The 13879-nt window shown below is 34.9% G+C and overlaps 1 protein-coding gene across 1 annotated transcript; it reads right to left on the bottom strand.

The window, feature by feature from the left end:
- Positions 1 to 10656: 10656 nt before the first annotated feature.
- LOC122600892 (alkane hydroxylase MAH1-like) lies at positions 10657 to 12493 on the bottom strand. Its single transcript, XM_043773670.1, has one exon. The coding sequence runs from the start codon at positions 12407 to 12409 to the stop codon at positions 10907 to 10909; it is 1503 nt and encodes a 500-aa protein (XP_043629605.1). The 5' UTR covers positions 12410 to 12493; the 3' UTR covers positions 10657 to 10906.
- Between the last annotated feature and the right edge of the window lie 1386 nt (positions 12494 to 13879).

The following is a 13879-nucleotide window of genomic DNA, read 5'->3' as shown; positions in this document are numbered from 1 at the left end:
TTCAAAATGCTTTGTTTTTTCTTGAAACACAGGATTAGCAGCAATTTGCATTGCTGCTTTGCTATCACATTTAATCTGAATTGGATTAAAAATAGTGATACCCAGATCCTTAAGAATTTTGATTACCTAAATTACTTCACAAGTGACACTAGCAAGAGCTCTAAACTCTGCTTCAGCTGATGACCTTGAGATAGTTGATTGCTTTTTGCTTTTCCAAGATATGGGACAACCACCAAGAAAGAGACTAAAACCAGTGATACTCTTTCTGGCAGTCATCTTTTTGGCCCAATCAGAGTCAACATAGGCATTTAGAACAAGATTAGAGTTATTATTGAAGAATATACCCTTACCTGGAGAACTTTTAAGATACCTAAGAACTTTCAAAGCAATCCTTAGATGAGAATCATGTGGATCACGCATAAACTGACTTAAGATATGAACAGAATAAGAAATATCTGGCCTAGTGAGAGTTAGATAGATTAACTTGCCAACCAACTTTTGATATTCAGTGACATTAGCAAGAGGTTTGTCAGAATCATCACTAGAAGCGAGAACCAGATTACAGTCTATAGGAGTTTGAGATGGTTTACATCCCAAAAGCCCAAATTCATTAATTAAATCAAGACAATACTTTCTCTGTGACATACAAACACCATCTTTTGTGTCAATAACTTCTATGCCTAAAAAGTATTTAAGTTTTCCCAAATCTTTTATTGAGAATTTTGAACTTAAATCTCAACTTCACAATTACCAGTGATGACAATGTCATCTACATAAACAAGTAAAACAACAAAGGATTTGTCAACAGTCCTAGTATACAGTGAGTAATCACTTTGACTTTGCAAAAAACCATATTCAACTAAGGCACTAGTAAGCTTCTCATTCCATATTCTAGGGGCTTGTTTAAGCCCATATAAAGATTTAAGGAGTTTGCACATTTTAGGATTAGAGACAGAGTGATATCCAGGAGGAGGCAACATGTAGACATCCTCATCAAGCTCACCATTTAAAAAAGCATTATTGACATCAAGTTGATACATTGACCAATGATTTTTAACTGCCACGGTCATAAGACATCTAATGGTAACCATTTTGACAACTGGGGAGAATGTCTCATCAAAATCAATCCCCAGTTTTTGAGAATAGCCCTTGGCAACAAGCCTGGCCTTATACCTATCAATCTGGCCAGAAGATTTGTATTTGATTCTATACACCCACCTGCATCCAATAGGATTTCTGTTGGGTGGAAGATCAGTCAATTCCCAAGTTCCATTTTTATATAAGGCTTCCATTTCAAAGTTCATTGCTTCAACCCATAAGGGGTCCTTGCAAGCCTCTTCAAAGGAAGCAGGTTCATAGTGCTTGTTTAAATTAGACACAAAACAAGAATTCTCATGACTTAAGTTGGAATACAAACAAAGTTAGATATGCTATGCTTAACACCTTTTCCTAGCACATAATCATGAAATTTCTTAGGAGTTCTAATGGCTCTGTTGGATCTTCTAGGGTCAAGGGAGGTGGAAGACTCATCCCTATGAGCATTAATGTGATGATCATTGTTAATGTTGACATTGTCCTCGGGTTGTATGATATCATCAAAAGGTGTGGCAGAGGTAGATTGATCCCTAGCAGTACCAAAGGTATCACCAGAGGGATCATGGTTCCTGGCAGCTTCATGAGTACCACCAGAGGAACCACTAATACTACCAACACCTTCTGAAGATGTGGTTCTCCTTTCATCATTGGACAGTTGGGTGTTAGGGTTGTCAGTTTCAAGAAAGAAAGGACTAAAGGTTTGAGAGGGAGATTTATTAAGAGAATTATTATTAGGAAAAGGATTATTGCAAGATTCATTAACCATTTTAAGGGGAAACACATTTTCATAGAACTTGACATCTCTGGAGTACGAAACAGTTTTATTATCAAGATTAAAAAGTTTGTATCCCTTTTTTTCATTAGAATAACCTATGAAAATGCATTTTTCAGATCTTTTGGAAAATTTATCTTGATTATTTACGATAGTAGAGAAACAAAGACAACCAAACACCCTTAGGTGGGACAAATTAGGAGAACATTTAAAAATTAGCTCATAAGGAGATTTTCCAGAAAGGACAAAGGAAGGTAACATGTTTATAAGATAAGTAGCAGTCAGAATACAATCAGACCATAAGTATAATGGTAACCCCCCTTGAAACATAAGAGCTCTTGCTACATTAAGCAAGTGCCTATGTTTCCTTTCAACCACCCCATTTTGTTGGGGTGTGTATGCACAAGAAGTCTGATGAACAATACCATGAAGTTTCACAAAAGAATTGAATTTGTGATTAATAAATTCACTCCCATTATCACTTCTAAAAGTTTTGACAGTTTTATTAAACTGATTTTTTAGCAAGGAATGGAAGGTTTCAATGCTTTCAAAGGTTTCATCTTTGGTTTTAAGTAAAAAGGTCCAGACAGCTCTACTATAGTCATCAACTATAGTGAGGAAGTATTTATGACCTTCCCTGCTTGAGACCTTGTAAGGTCCCCATAAATCAAGGTGAACAAGTTCACCCAAGTGATGACTTTTGTGCATACTTGTAGGAAAAGATCCCCTGGTCTGTTTGGCTCTATGGCAGATCTCACATGGAGAATTGGTTTGGTCAAGATCAAGCTTAATTTTGTCTTTAAGATTATGCAAGACAAGAAGAGATGGGTGTCCAAGCCTATTGTGCCAAATTTGTTTGGATAAATGACATTGAACATTCACATTGTTACAAACAGTTCTAGTACCTCTACATTCTTTTTGGAAAATATAAAGACCACCAGACTCACTACCACTCCCAATCAGTTTCTTTAAATTCAAGTCCTGTATATAACAATTGTTTTCATCAAATCCTATGAACACTTTGCTATCTCTAGCCAAACAATGTACAGATAATAAATTAACACAATATTCAGGAAACAAAAGAACACCAAAAAGAAGAATTTTACTAGTTAGCCACAAATCACCAATTTTAAGAATTTTTGCTTGAGTACCATTGGGATGTCCAACAGTGAGCCCAAGCATAGATATGTCTTCAACATTTATTAAATCCTTTTCATTACATGTCATATGCTGGTTGGCACCAGAGTCAGTGATCCAACCAGAATTGGTGTGGTTTGGTTTCTTTTCAACATTGGAACAGAAGAATCTATCAAAATTTGAGTTGAAAACAGTGAAAGTACCTGCCATGTTGGCATGTACACCCTTGGTTTGAGATTTTTCATTCAACAGACTCATTAACTTAGCATATTCATCATTAGTGAGAGTGACACCACCACTAGTACTAGCAGTGCTAGGAGAAGGAGGCCCACTGGTACTAGCACCAGGAGTCAAATTAGAGCAAATAGAGTGAGGTTCAGAAACCATGGCATTGTTGGTTGCCATGGTTCTGTGAAAAGGTTGAGAACTGTTCCTTCTTGCAGTAGTGTTCCTGCCATATCCAGGTGGGAAACCAACAACTTCATAACATCTATCAACAGTATGACCATATTTTAAACACCCGGTACATTGAAGATTAAGATTTGGGCCTCTTTTTGATTCAAAGTTCTTGTTAAAGTTTCTGTTGCCAAAGTTCCTTTTACTTCCTTCAAAAGTTTTAGCATGAAAAACATTGTTTTGAGTTTTAGAAGAACCTTCATTTGAGGGTATACCTCTATGAGATTCCTCTCTAGAAATTAGGGCAAAGGCACCCTTGACACTTGGTAATGGATCTCTGGTTAAGATGCCACTTCTTATGGGTAAATAGACATTGTCTAATCCCATGAGAAATTGCATAAGCTTTAAAAGTTGTTGATGCTCTTGTATTTCTCTTGCAGCATTACAAGTGCATGTGGGTAGGTTAACAAGAGCATCAAATTGTTTCCAAAGAGAATTTAGCTTATGATAATATTCAGAAATAAGAGAACCATTTTGAGTTAAAGAATGAATTTGATGATGCAAGTTAAAAGTAATAGATCCATCAACCTTGTCATAGGTTTCCTTTAATTCTTCCCAAACAATTTTGGCATTTTTTGAAAAAATTTGGCCCAAATACAGTTCTTCAGTCACACAACTTAGAATCCAAGACAAGACAACAGAATTACATCTGTCCCACTGTTTAGCCAACACATCATTATCTAAAGGTTTTTCACAAGAACCAGTAACAAAACCCATTTTATTTTTAGTTTCAAGGGCAAGTTCCATGGCATATACCCATACCTTATAGTTTTCTGTGCCTTTAAGCTTAAAATTTATTAATGGTGTTTCTACAGTGTCACTAGCATGCAAGTACAGTTCATCACCAAAATCCAGTTTGCTTATCAAGGTTCCAAGTACATTTTCCTCAACATCAACATTACCAATAACAGGATTAACAGTTTCATTTATGACATCAGCCATTTTAAACACACAGCAGATATAGTCAAGAAAAGAAAACAAGCACAAGACAACACTTAATAATAAAAAAAGAACCTAAAGAGCAACTCAAGTAAGTGACCAGATTCAGGGATACTCAAGCATCCAAGACAGGTATTACTTAAGGCCCTCTCTTCTACAAGAAAGGGGTTAGAACAAGAAATATAACAGAAGAAGAACAAGAAATAACTAAACCAAAGTACTTAACACATATAGCATATAAGCATGTAGTTAACACAAGAAACAAACAGATAACACAATATGAAAGGATAAAGGGTCCAAATCTATAGGCCAAACCCTTTGTACTCAGAGCACTCCAAGCACAAAGAAATTTGCTACAGAAGAGGTAGGAGAGAATCCTTACAGTGGGGTCGCCAACAGTAATTCCATAAACAACGGTTAAAGGGACAAGCAATGATTTATGATAACAAGGCTTAAGACAATGAATCCACTACTAAAGGCAGATCTACAACTCTTAAGGAAGAGGAGACCCACACATGAGCAGATATAAAAGAATCAATCAAACTTACTCACAATCTTAAAGAAGATGGAGCAAAGAATGAGAAAGAATATGAAAATCAATCGATTTGGTACAATAAAAACCCTAAAAAGAGCAGTACAAAATCGAGATATGTAAAAGATGATTTGATAAAAAAAAAATAAACGATGTGATAAACGAACCTGTCTCTGATACCATGTAAAAAAAGATTAATTAAACCTTATATAAGACACAATCAAACTTTGAAGCTTTGATTATAAGAACAGAGTGGATGTAAATACTCATATTAAATTAAACAAAAAGGTTTTAGGTAAATAAATTATTACAGATAAAAGGAATAAGAACAATATAATTTAAATGACATTTTTGAAAAAAGAATTTCAGGAACAGACTCTCATAGATTAGATTACATTCACAACCCTAACGGCTAATGATGACAACGGCAGAATGTGCAGAGAGAATGTCCAAAATCCCTAGGTTCCACAAGGCTGTGTATATATAGGCAGCAAGTATAGCTTTAGTCCTCTGTCTTTCGGTCTTTTTGCTCTTCAGTCCTTTTTCTTCTTGACACCAAGGTTACAGCTTCAGCCCTTCAACTTATTAAACCTACACAAAACAGATTAAGTTATTATCATAATTAAGTTGATAATTTAACAAAGACTTTGCATATTATCCACTGAAAAGATTACACACAAACAAACCGAGATTAGTACCCAGGCAACATTCTGGAACCAAGTGAACCAGACAATACAAGCGTGTCTCCGTACTTTTCTACCATCTCATTGAGCTTGTTCTTATACTTTTGAGCAGCATCATACTTGATCTTAGCCTTTTTAAAAAAGTTTTTTGCATCTATGTATTGTCTTTGCGCTTCCATGTATTGTCTTTGTGCTTCCTCCTGAAGTGGTTCTACAGATTCTTGTACTAATAGAAGTTCTTGGTGCAATGGGTTCTCTCCAAATCTAAGCTCCTTAACCATTTCTAACCTCTTTTCTATCCATGAAACTTGAATCCAAGTTTATTGAATGCACAGAGCTGCTCTTTAAGTTTAGTCAACTGTTCTTGATCCACGATGTCTTCCAAGAATGTTTCCAAAATGCCTTTGAGGAGAGTTTACAATGCTTTCAATATTACACGCCCGATATCTGCTGAGGGAATTCCTTTCCAATCAAATGCATCAGGGTAATGCAGCTCGAAAGCCTGTAACAGCTTTTTCTCTTCCATTCCAACAACATTTCCCCTATACACTCCTTCAGTTTCATTGGACTCTTTCATTGGAGTCTTTAATGGCGGGGACTCATTTTGAGAACCCGGGCTGCTTATGAAGATCCATTCATTTGAAGACTTTTCTTGTCCCAGATCATTGCTGTTCATATTCTCGGTCTCACCATCTGCAACTGCATCACCCAGCTTCTGTTTGATAGTCCATGGTTCAATTCCTAATCAGCTTAAAAAATCATGATCAATAAGTATGTATCTACATGACAATGAATCGGCAAGATACCAATTAACGTATACCAAATTCCTCTTTGAGCTTTCTTTTATGCTCCGTGTTTAGGTAAAAGCTGTTGTCATGTATTGGGAAAAAATCCTGCAAAAGCACAATAACTATCAAATGGAAGGAAACTAGCCTCAGCATAAAACTACAAGAACTGTATCATGAAACATGCTGTCAGCTGCAACCAAAAACAACATCATACATGGCAAAACAAATGGGCCGAGCAGGTTGGGAATTGGGTCAAAAAGGGCAGTTCTAGCTCTGGTGTTTCAATATGATTTTGAAAAATAAATGAAATTTTTTTATAAAAGCTAATACTTGAATAAAAGGACTTTGAGTTAGAAGGTTTTATTCATTAGATATATATTAGGAGGCTTCGGGCCTTTTTGACTCGTTTTCTTTTAGGCTAATCTTTTTATTTATCCGTTTGACTCATTAGTCATTAGTGATAAAACATTACATGTGTCGAGGCATTCATTAGTAAATGGGTCTAAATACCTATAGCAAGAAAACTGAAACTGAAGACGCCAACCTTTGGAAAGCTATAAAATCACCTTTTCAGCTGAGGGACAATGAGCAACCTTAAACTCTGCTTTGTGATTCCAAATATATTTCTTTAGTTTATCTAAATCTTGTCTCTGGAAGATGTCCCACAGAGCACCTTCCACCATCGAGACACCTTCCTTGGACACTGAAGCTCCATCTTGGTCACCATAATTTCGTTTCCCTGCTATTTTTTTCTTGAGCTTTGAGCATAAATGGGGAGCAGATTTAATATGTGTCAGTACATTCACCTACAAGTTTTGTAAAAGCATGTTAAGGGGATGAAATATTTTTTTTTTAACGAATAGCAACCTTATATGTTCTTGTAGTCCCACCCAAAACTTAAGAAGGCATAACTATTCAAACGGGTGAGTCAAATGCGTCTAAAGTTGCAGCAAGTGCATCATCTTAATCTCAAACTGGATAATTAATGGAATAGTGTGATTTTGTCAATGCATTTACACAGTGATTATATAAATTTGAAAAGCTTGGACAAAAATGGTTTGAAGTAAAACAATCAGCTCATTAAGAAAAACTAATGGTTTTGACTTGTTACCCAACCCTCTCATTTAGCCACCTCATTATAGAAGAAAACTTACGGTATCAGACTTATCATAATGAAGCTTAGTAATAGAGTCTCCATATTACTCTTCTTCTACTACATAAGCTATATCCATCCTCGGACCCATGTCTAGTTCCGAGGCACATCATGCAACTTAGAAGCAACATTGAAGTAACCATTGTGCGGGTGCGTGTATTCTTTAAAGGGTAAGGTGCTTATAAATTCAGCAAAATGGCGTGGCCATTCTTCTTAAGATGAGCAAGGTGGCTGCCAATTTCCAACTTCAGCAGCCTTGGACCCTCTTTTTTGTCGAATCCACCTTCTGAGTATCCTCTGACTCTGAGGAATTCCTGAAGATAAACTTCCACCTGCATATTATGAGAATGGTAGTGTTTATATTTTATATTCATAACCTAGAATATCATGCCTATATACGAACACAAGTGACAAGGCTGCTTTACTGACCTCTTCTCCATTCGAGCAGTCAACTGCATTCACTTTATAAGCATGGGGTGATTGCCACTTTTTGTGACATGACTAAAAGCCCGTCACAAAACCATTGGCTCCCAACTTAGCCCTGAAGAAGTTGAAAGCACATCACTCACTATAATGGGCTCACCTTTTGACCAATGCCACTGAAAATGCTTCATATCTTGACCTTGGATGTCTTTTGCACTTGGAAAATACAAACAATTTGCATTTGAATTTTCTTGCATTTCAGTTTTAGAAGAATCGCAACAGATACCGCACTTTGTGAAAGTCTCGAAAATATCATCACTTCCAACCCTTTCGTATATTCCTTGTGCTTTTTTCAACATTTCTTCAACATCTTCCAAAAGCATTACGTGTTTCAGCTCTAACGTCCCATTGTCACAATCACCGAGTCCTTTGGGTGGGCATGGAATGCTACCATCTGACCCGCATTTCCACTTAAGGCTTCCATCACACAATTCGCGGAAACATGCAATGCATAAATCATAGTCACACCGCGTACAACTTCGACAGAAGCCAAAGAAATATGCTCCACAATTGTCACTGCAAAAAAGATAACTTTTAATATATGTGAATAACTACCACATAATAAGACTATCATATGATGTATCATCTCATGATGTTCACCAAGTTATATCATCATCTACTTCTAACTGTTCATTCTGCAACTTCACATCTGAGAGAGATGATCCTATGAAATGAGATACTATAGGCAAATAATAAATATTGTTGTCATTTGAAGTATTATGGAACAAAAAATTGACCCATACTGAACTTATGCAACAAACAAATTCGTTCTAACCTTTAATCTTAATCTGCATTTCATTATTGATGTGGGATTCTTCGTTTAGATTTTTCAAAAGGGGAAAAACTTTTTGCAGTAGTTGTTTTGAGTATTGAATTTTATCAGAGGTGGAGCAAGAATACCCCTGCATAACCTGCAAACAAAGTTGTACTCAACTTCAATTCATCGTTAATTATACTAAATCAGAATGTTAAAGAGTAAGATACAGAAACTAACTTCAGGTAAAAATCCATGTAAGCATGTATTGCAATTTTATCAAAGCATGTACATACTTAATATTTGTCATTTCATTTTTGAACTATCTTAATTTATGTGTAAATATTTCAACAAAAACTACATTATTACAGTCACATTCTTTTTCTTCTATAAATAGAGTATCGGGACAATTTAAAAAGTAGGACAATCATTTGTGTACCTATAGAGTTCCTAGAATATCTAAAGGAAATGAATTTAATCCATGTATAAAAGCATCAAAGCTCTTCCATAGATTCTCAGACGACTTCTTTAGATCGTAACTTATTGAAATGAAATATACAAGTCATATGTTTTGAATCTACCGATCCATCGAACGAGACCGAAGACTAGTTTTTCAGTAGAAAAATGATTAATCCTCCTAAACATTAGCCTAAAAATCCTTCTAAAACAATATGAATATGACAAGTGGAATCCACTAAATCTCTTTCTTAATTTTCCCTTGAATTTCCACATGTTACCATCCTATAAGTTAGAAGGATTTTTAAGCTAATGAATCAGGAGAATTAATCGTTTACCTTTCCAATATATTAAAACAAAGTTAAAGTGAGTTGCTAAACGCAGCCCGCGATTAAGGTGTATTAATGAGTTGTACAATTACTATAAAATTCAGGTGGTAGACTTTTAATATAAAAGGTACAAATTTTTTATGTATGTTAGAAATACATAAACAACCAAAGTTAACATTAAAGTATACATATTATCATAAAAATAATTTTAATAAATATTACAATAAAAAAAAAATCAAAAAACGGTTGAACCTAGTTGATCTTACGGAACGTATACAGTCAAAACAAGGTATGGACTAGGGAATGCCAACACTTTTGAGCTGGGGGCCGGAATTAGAGATTGGCAAAATAGAAAATGGTACAGAAATTGCACTGCTGGGCTAAGATATTAGGTGTTGGGCTAAGAACGAGGGTGGTCCTTTCCCCAACCCAACGTTTAGTCTCACCTAAAAGGTAGGCGTTGAATGACACATTGCCTTCCAATCTTCCAATCAGGTCTTTCGATTTAATAAAATATTGTTACTTTATGTCAAATTCTATATTTATATTTTTATTAGATGTAAATTTTTTAATCAAATTTCTAACATATATTGTTTGTATATATAAAATATATAACATAATATTATTTTCAAAGAAAAATAAAACATAATTTTAAAAGTAAGCAAAAACCAAAATACTTTTTCCAACATATATTAAATTTTTTAATCAAAAACCATCTATCCCATTGCATACCATTGTCAGCGAGGATTAGTTAGAGTGCTTAGCCGGCTTAGCCTCTTCAGTAATCTTCACGTTCAAGCAATGGACAATTACATCCTTCTGAGTATGGTAAGAGCTGGTAAGCATGATAATTGTATCGGCAGTGGTGCTCCGCGTAGTATTATTTACATTACACTATATACATTATTAAAAATATATATCCAACCAAATGATATTGGTGAGCTACGTGTGCACGTATGATTCAGTATTAACTCCAATTAATTCATTAAAAGCAGGATATTTATTGGAGTATCGATCATGAAGCGGTCTATTTGTGATCTTCTGATCATCGTCGTTCGATCATGGTAAATAATCACATTAGGAAAATGACATTTACCATATATATACAAAAATTTATTTCACATGATGTGATACAAAACCGGCCGGCCAGTATGTTTCACACATATATCATATCCCATTATATAATTAGTACGTATGCGTTGTATGACATAATTCACCAAAACCATGGTAAATTATAGAGTCACAAAACCATATTATTTCATATAATAGACACTCAACGACATTTGTGCATTTGCAAGAGAAATTATCTATAATGGAAACTTGGAGAAACTAAGATTGGTTGATGTTGTTAGGGAAAAGTCTCACTTTCAACCCATACTTCATTTGGAGTATGATAGAATCACTTGGACAAACTTGATGACCCTCCACCAATTCAACATGGTAATTGCATATTATCGCAATCGCCACCATTTTCATCTGAATCAAACCCATTTCCTTACCTACACATGTCCTCGGCCCAGCATGAAACGCGGTGAACTTGTAAGATGGTTCATGCTTTATCCCTCCTCCTTGCGAAAACCATCTCTCTGGCTTAAATTCCATGCAATCCTCCCCCCATATTGCTTCTTGTCTGCCCATGGAATAGAAAGATAGAATTATCCTTGTATGCTTATCAACAACATGACCACTTGGCAAGATATCCGCCTCCGCTGGAGACTTGCGCTCCAAAGCAACAGGCGGATACAATCTTAATGCTTCGCATATAGCTCCATGAAGGTAAACTAACCCCCCTAATTCTTTTAGGCCCAAGCTTTTCCAGCTTCGAGCAGCCAACACTTTTTTAATCTCCTCTTGGATTTTCTTCTCTACGCTTGGATTTTGGGTAAGTAGGTAGAAAAACCAAGAAAGACCCGTGCTAGTAGTGTCTCTCCCTGCAATCATAAGATTAAATATGGTATCTTTTAAGAACTTTCTTGCATCTCCTGAAGTACCACTTTGTCCTTCATAATCTCTCTTCAATGACGTTAACAACCCTGAATCCTCTTGTACTACTTCATTTCTAGACAAACATTTATATATAAATTCATCAAAAGCCTTCCAAGCTTCACTCAAATTCTTCTCTTTCCCTAATCCAAATCTCTTTTGCAACTTCCAAACTTTTTCAGGCAACACATGTCTCCACAAGAGCGCTTCTTCAGCGTCCGTAAAAGCTTTCTCACATGGAATGTATGGTAATTCAAGGGACAAGCTTTTAGGGTCGTAATTCAATAGCAATACACAAATAGCATCAAAAGTGAACCTCTGAAATATTTCTTGCAAATCCATCTCTTGATTATGTGAAGAAACAAAATCCAGAATGGGTAGAAGTCCATTCTCGACTTTGTTCCTAATGTTTGTTTCAAGCAATGTTGGAATGTTGGGATGTTTAAGTAGAGACATGATTGTTCTCCTATGGATTTCCCATAACTCATGATCAGAGTTGAAAATGCCATCTCCAAGAATATCAAACATGCTGCGAAACTCGGGGCCCTTGGGATAGTTTGGAAAGTTTTTGCTTAGCATATGATGAATGTTGGCTGGGTCACAAGTGCCAAGCATATCCATATTGGCAAACCAAGGGCCCTTAAACATGAAGGTACCATCACTAATTTTGAGGATAAGAGTCGCATAATCATGGACACGATGCGCGTTTAGTAGGAGGTCCGGTGCCATGCCAAAAAATGGCCAATTTGTAACAGGAAGGCGCCTTTTCCGGTAAAGAAGTATGGTAATAATGGATATTATCAACATAATGGAAAGGAGAAGTATATCATAGAAGTATAAGGATGCCATGGGTTGGGAGGAATCAACTATAATAAAAGTTATAATAAAAAATGAAACAAGAGAAATCTATCTATCTATCTATCTATCTATATATATATATATAGATGTCATGGTATTTTGTAATTTTGTGTTTGATATAGGTTGCAATAAAATGTGTGTCGCTAGCTAAAAATCATTAGCTGGAAGATATGGATATGGTGGGTATTCAAATTGTAGAGAGAAAAAGAAGTAAGATTTTGGATTTAACATATATGCTTACAGACAAATAAAAGTTGTGAAATGAAAACGTATACATACCGAATATATCATGATCCTGTATTGAATATGATTGTTTCAATTTGAGAAGAAAAAAAAAAAATCATTGCCATTGATCACAGAGGGAGTGATGGGTTTTACTTATTAGGTTGGGTGTTCAAACTCCCACTACAACCTCTTGGGTTTTTCTCTCATGTTTCTTTCGAACATTCAATTGGAATATAATATTAGATAAATTTTAACGTATATTGGCCGGTTAAGTTTGTAAGTACACTAGACAATAAAATATTGACATGTAATATTAAGAACCATAAGGCTTATCATCTTTGAATATCAAATTCGATCAATAGCTTAGGTAAAACCGAGAATATCTCTAACCAACTGGATTCACTAGAATTGATGGGTTTTCCTTTCATGTAATATTGTAACAGAACTATTAGGTTTGGGGCTCCGATTGAACTAACCAGGATTATTTATTGTGGGTCTATCTCACCAGAATTTAGGTTTCATAATTTGATATCTGTTGTTTGTTAAAAGGAAATTAGAAAAAAATAAATAAATAAATAAATTGTCATTGTAGTGTTTTAATTTAAGAAAGGTCATTTTACCTGTAATTTTTAAATGGAAGGAGGGGCCAATCAATAATGGTGTACGTTATTTTGAGTTAATGTCCTTTGTCATGCTTAAGAGAGTAACAACATAAAAACAAATAAAGATAGCTCAACTGTGAGATACATTTCTGGTTTTTCTCACAGGTCTTAAGTTCGACTCTCAGGAGTGATAAGCTTGTGAGTTTTTTTCCTGAATTACCTGTAATGGTTTATGATCTACATCTTATAGTCTAGAGTACGTGTAGGGCTTCACCATTATACAGTGAGGTGTTCTCTGATGTCAAATAACGACTAACTGTTAAAAAATCATAGAATATAAATGAAATGTTGATTTTCCTTCCCAATAACATCTTTTAATATACTAAAAACACTTACTTTAATTAATAACTTATTTAATAATCATAACTTTTAATTATTTAAGGTTGATTTTTGTTTCAATTGTAACTAAAATATATTTTTTTTTTCCATCACAAATTTATATTTTTTTAATCAATAATTCTAATATAATAAATAAAAAATGATAACTATCCAATAAAATAATAATTAATATATATTCAATAAAATAATAACTAAGTTATATATATATATCATGTACATGATAAAGTTTTTTTTT

The sequence above is a fragment of the Erigeron canadensis genome, chromosome 5 (assembly GCF_010389155.1).
Source record: "Erigeron canadensis isolate Cc75 chromosome 5, C_canadensis_v1, whole genome shotgun sequence".
Classification (NCBI taxonomy): domain Eukaryota; kingdom Viridiplantae; phylum Streptophyta; class Magnoliopsida; order Asterales; family Asteraceae; genus Erigeron; species Erigeron canadensis.
The sequence above is the reverse complement of the archived record's forward strand: the minus strand, read 5'-3'. Positions and strand labels throughout refer to the sequence as shown.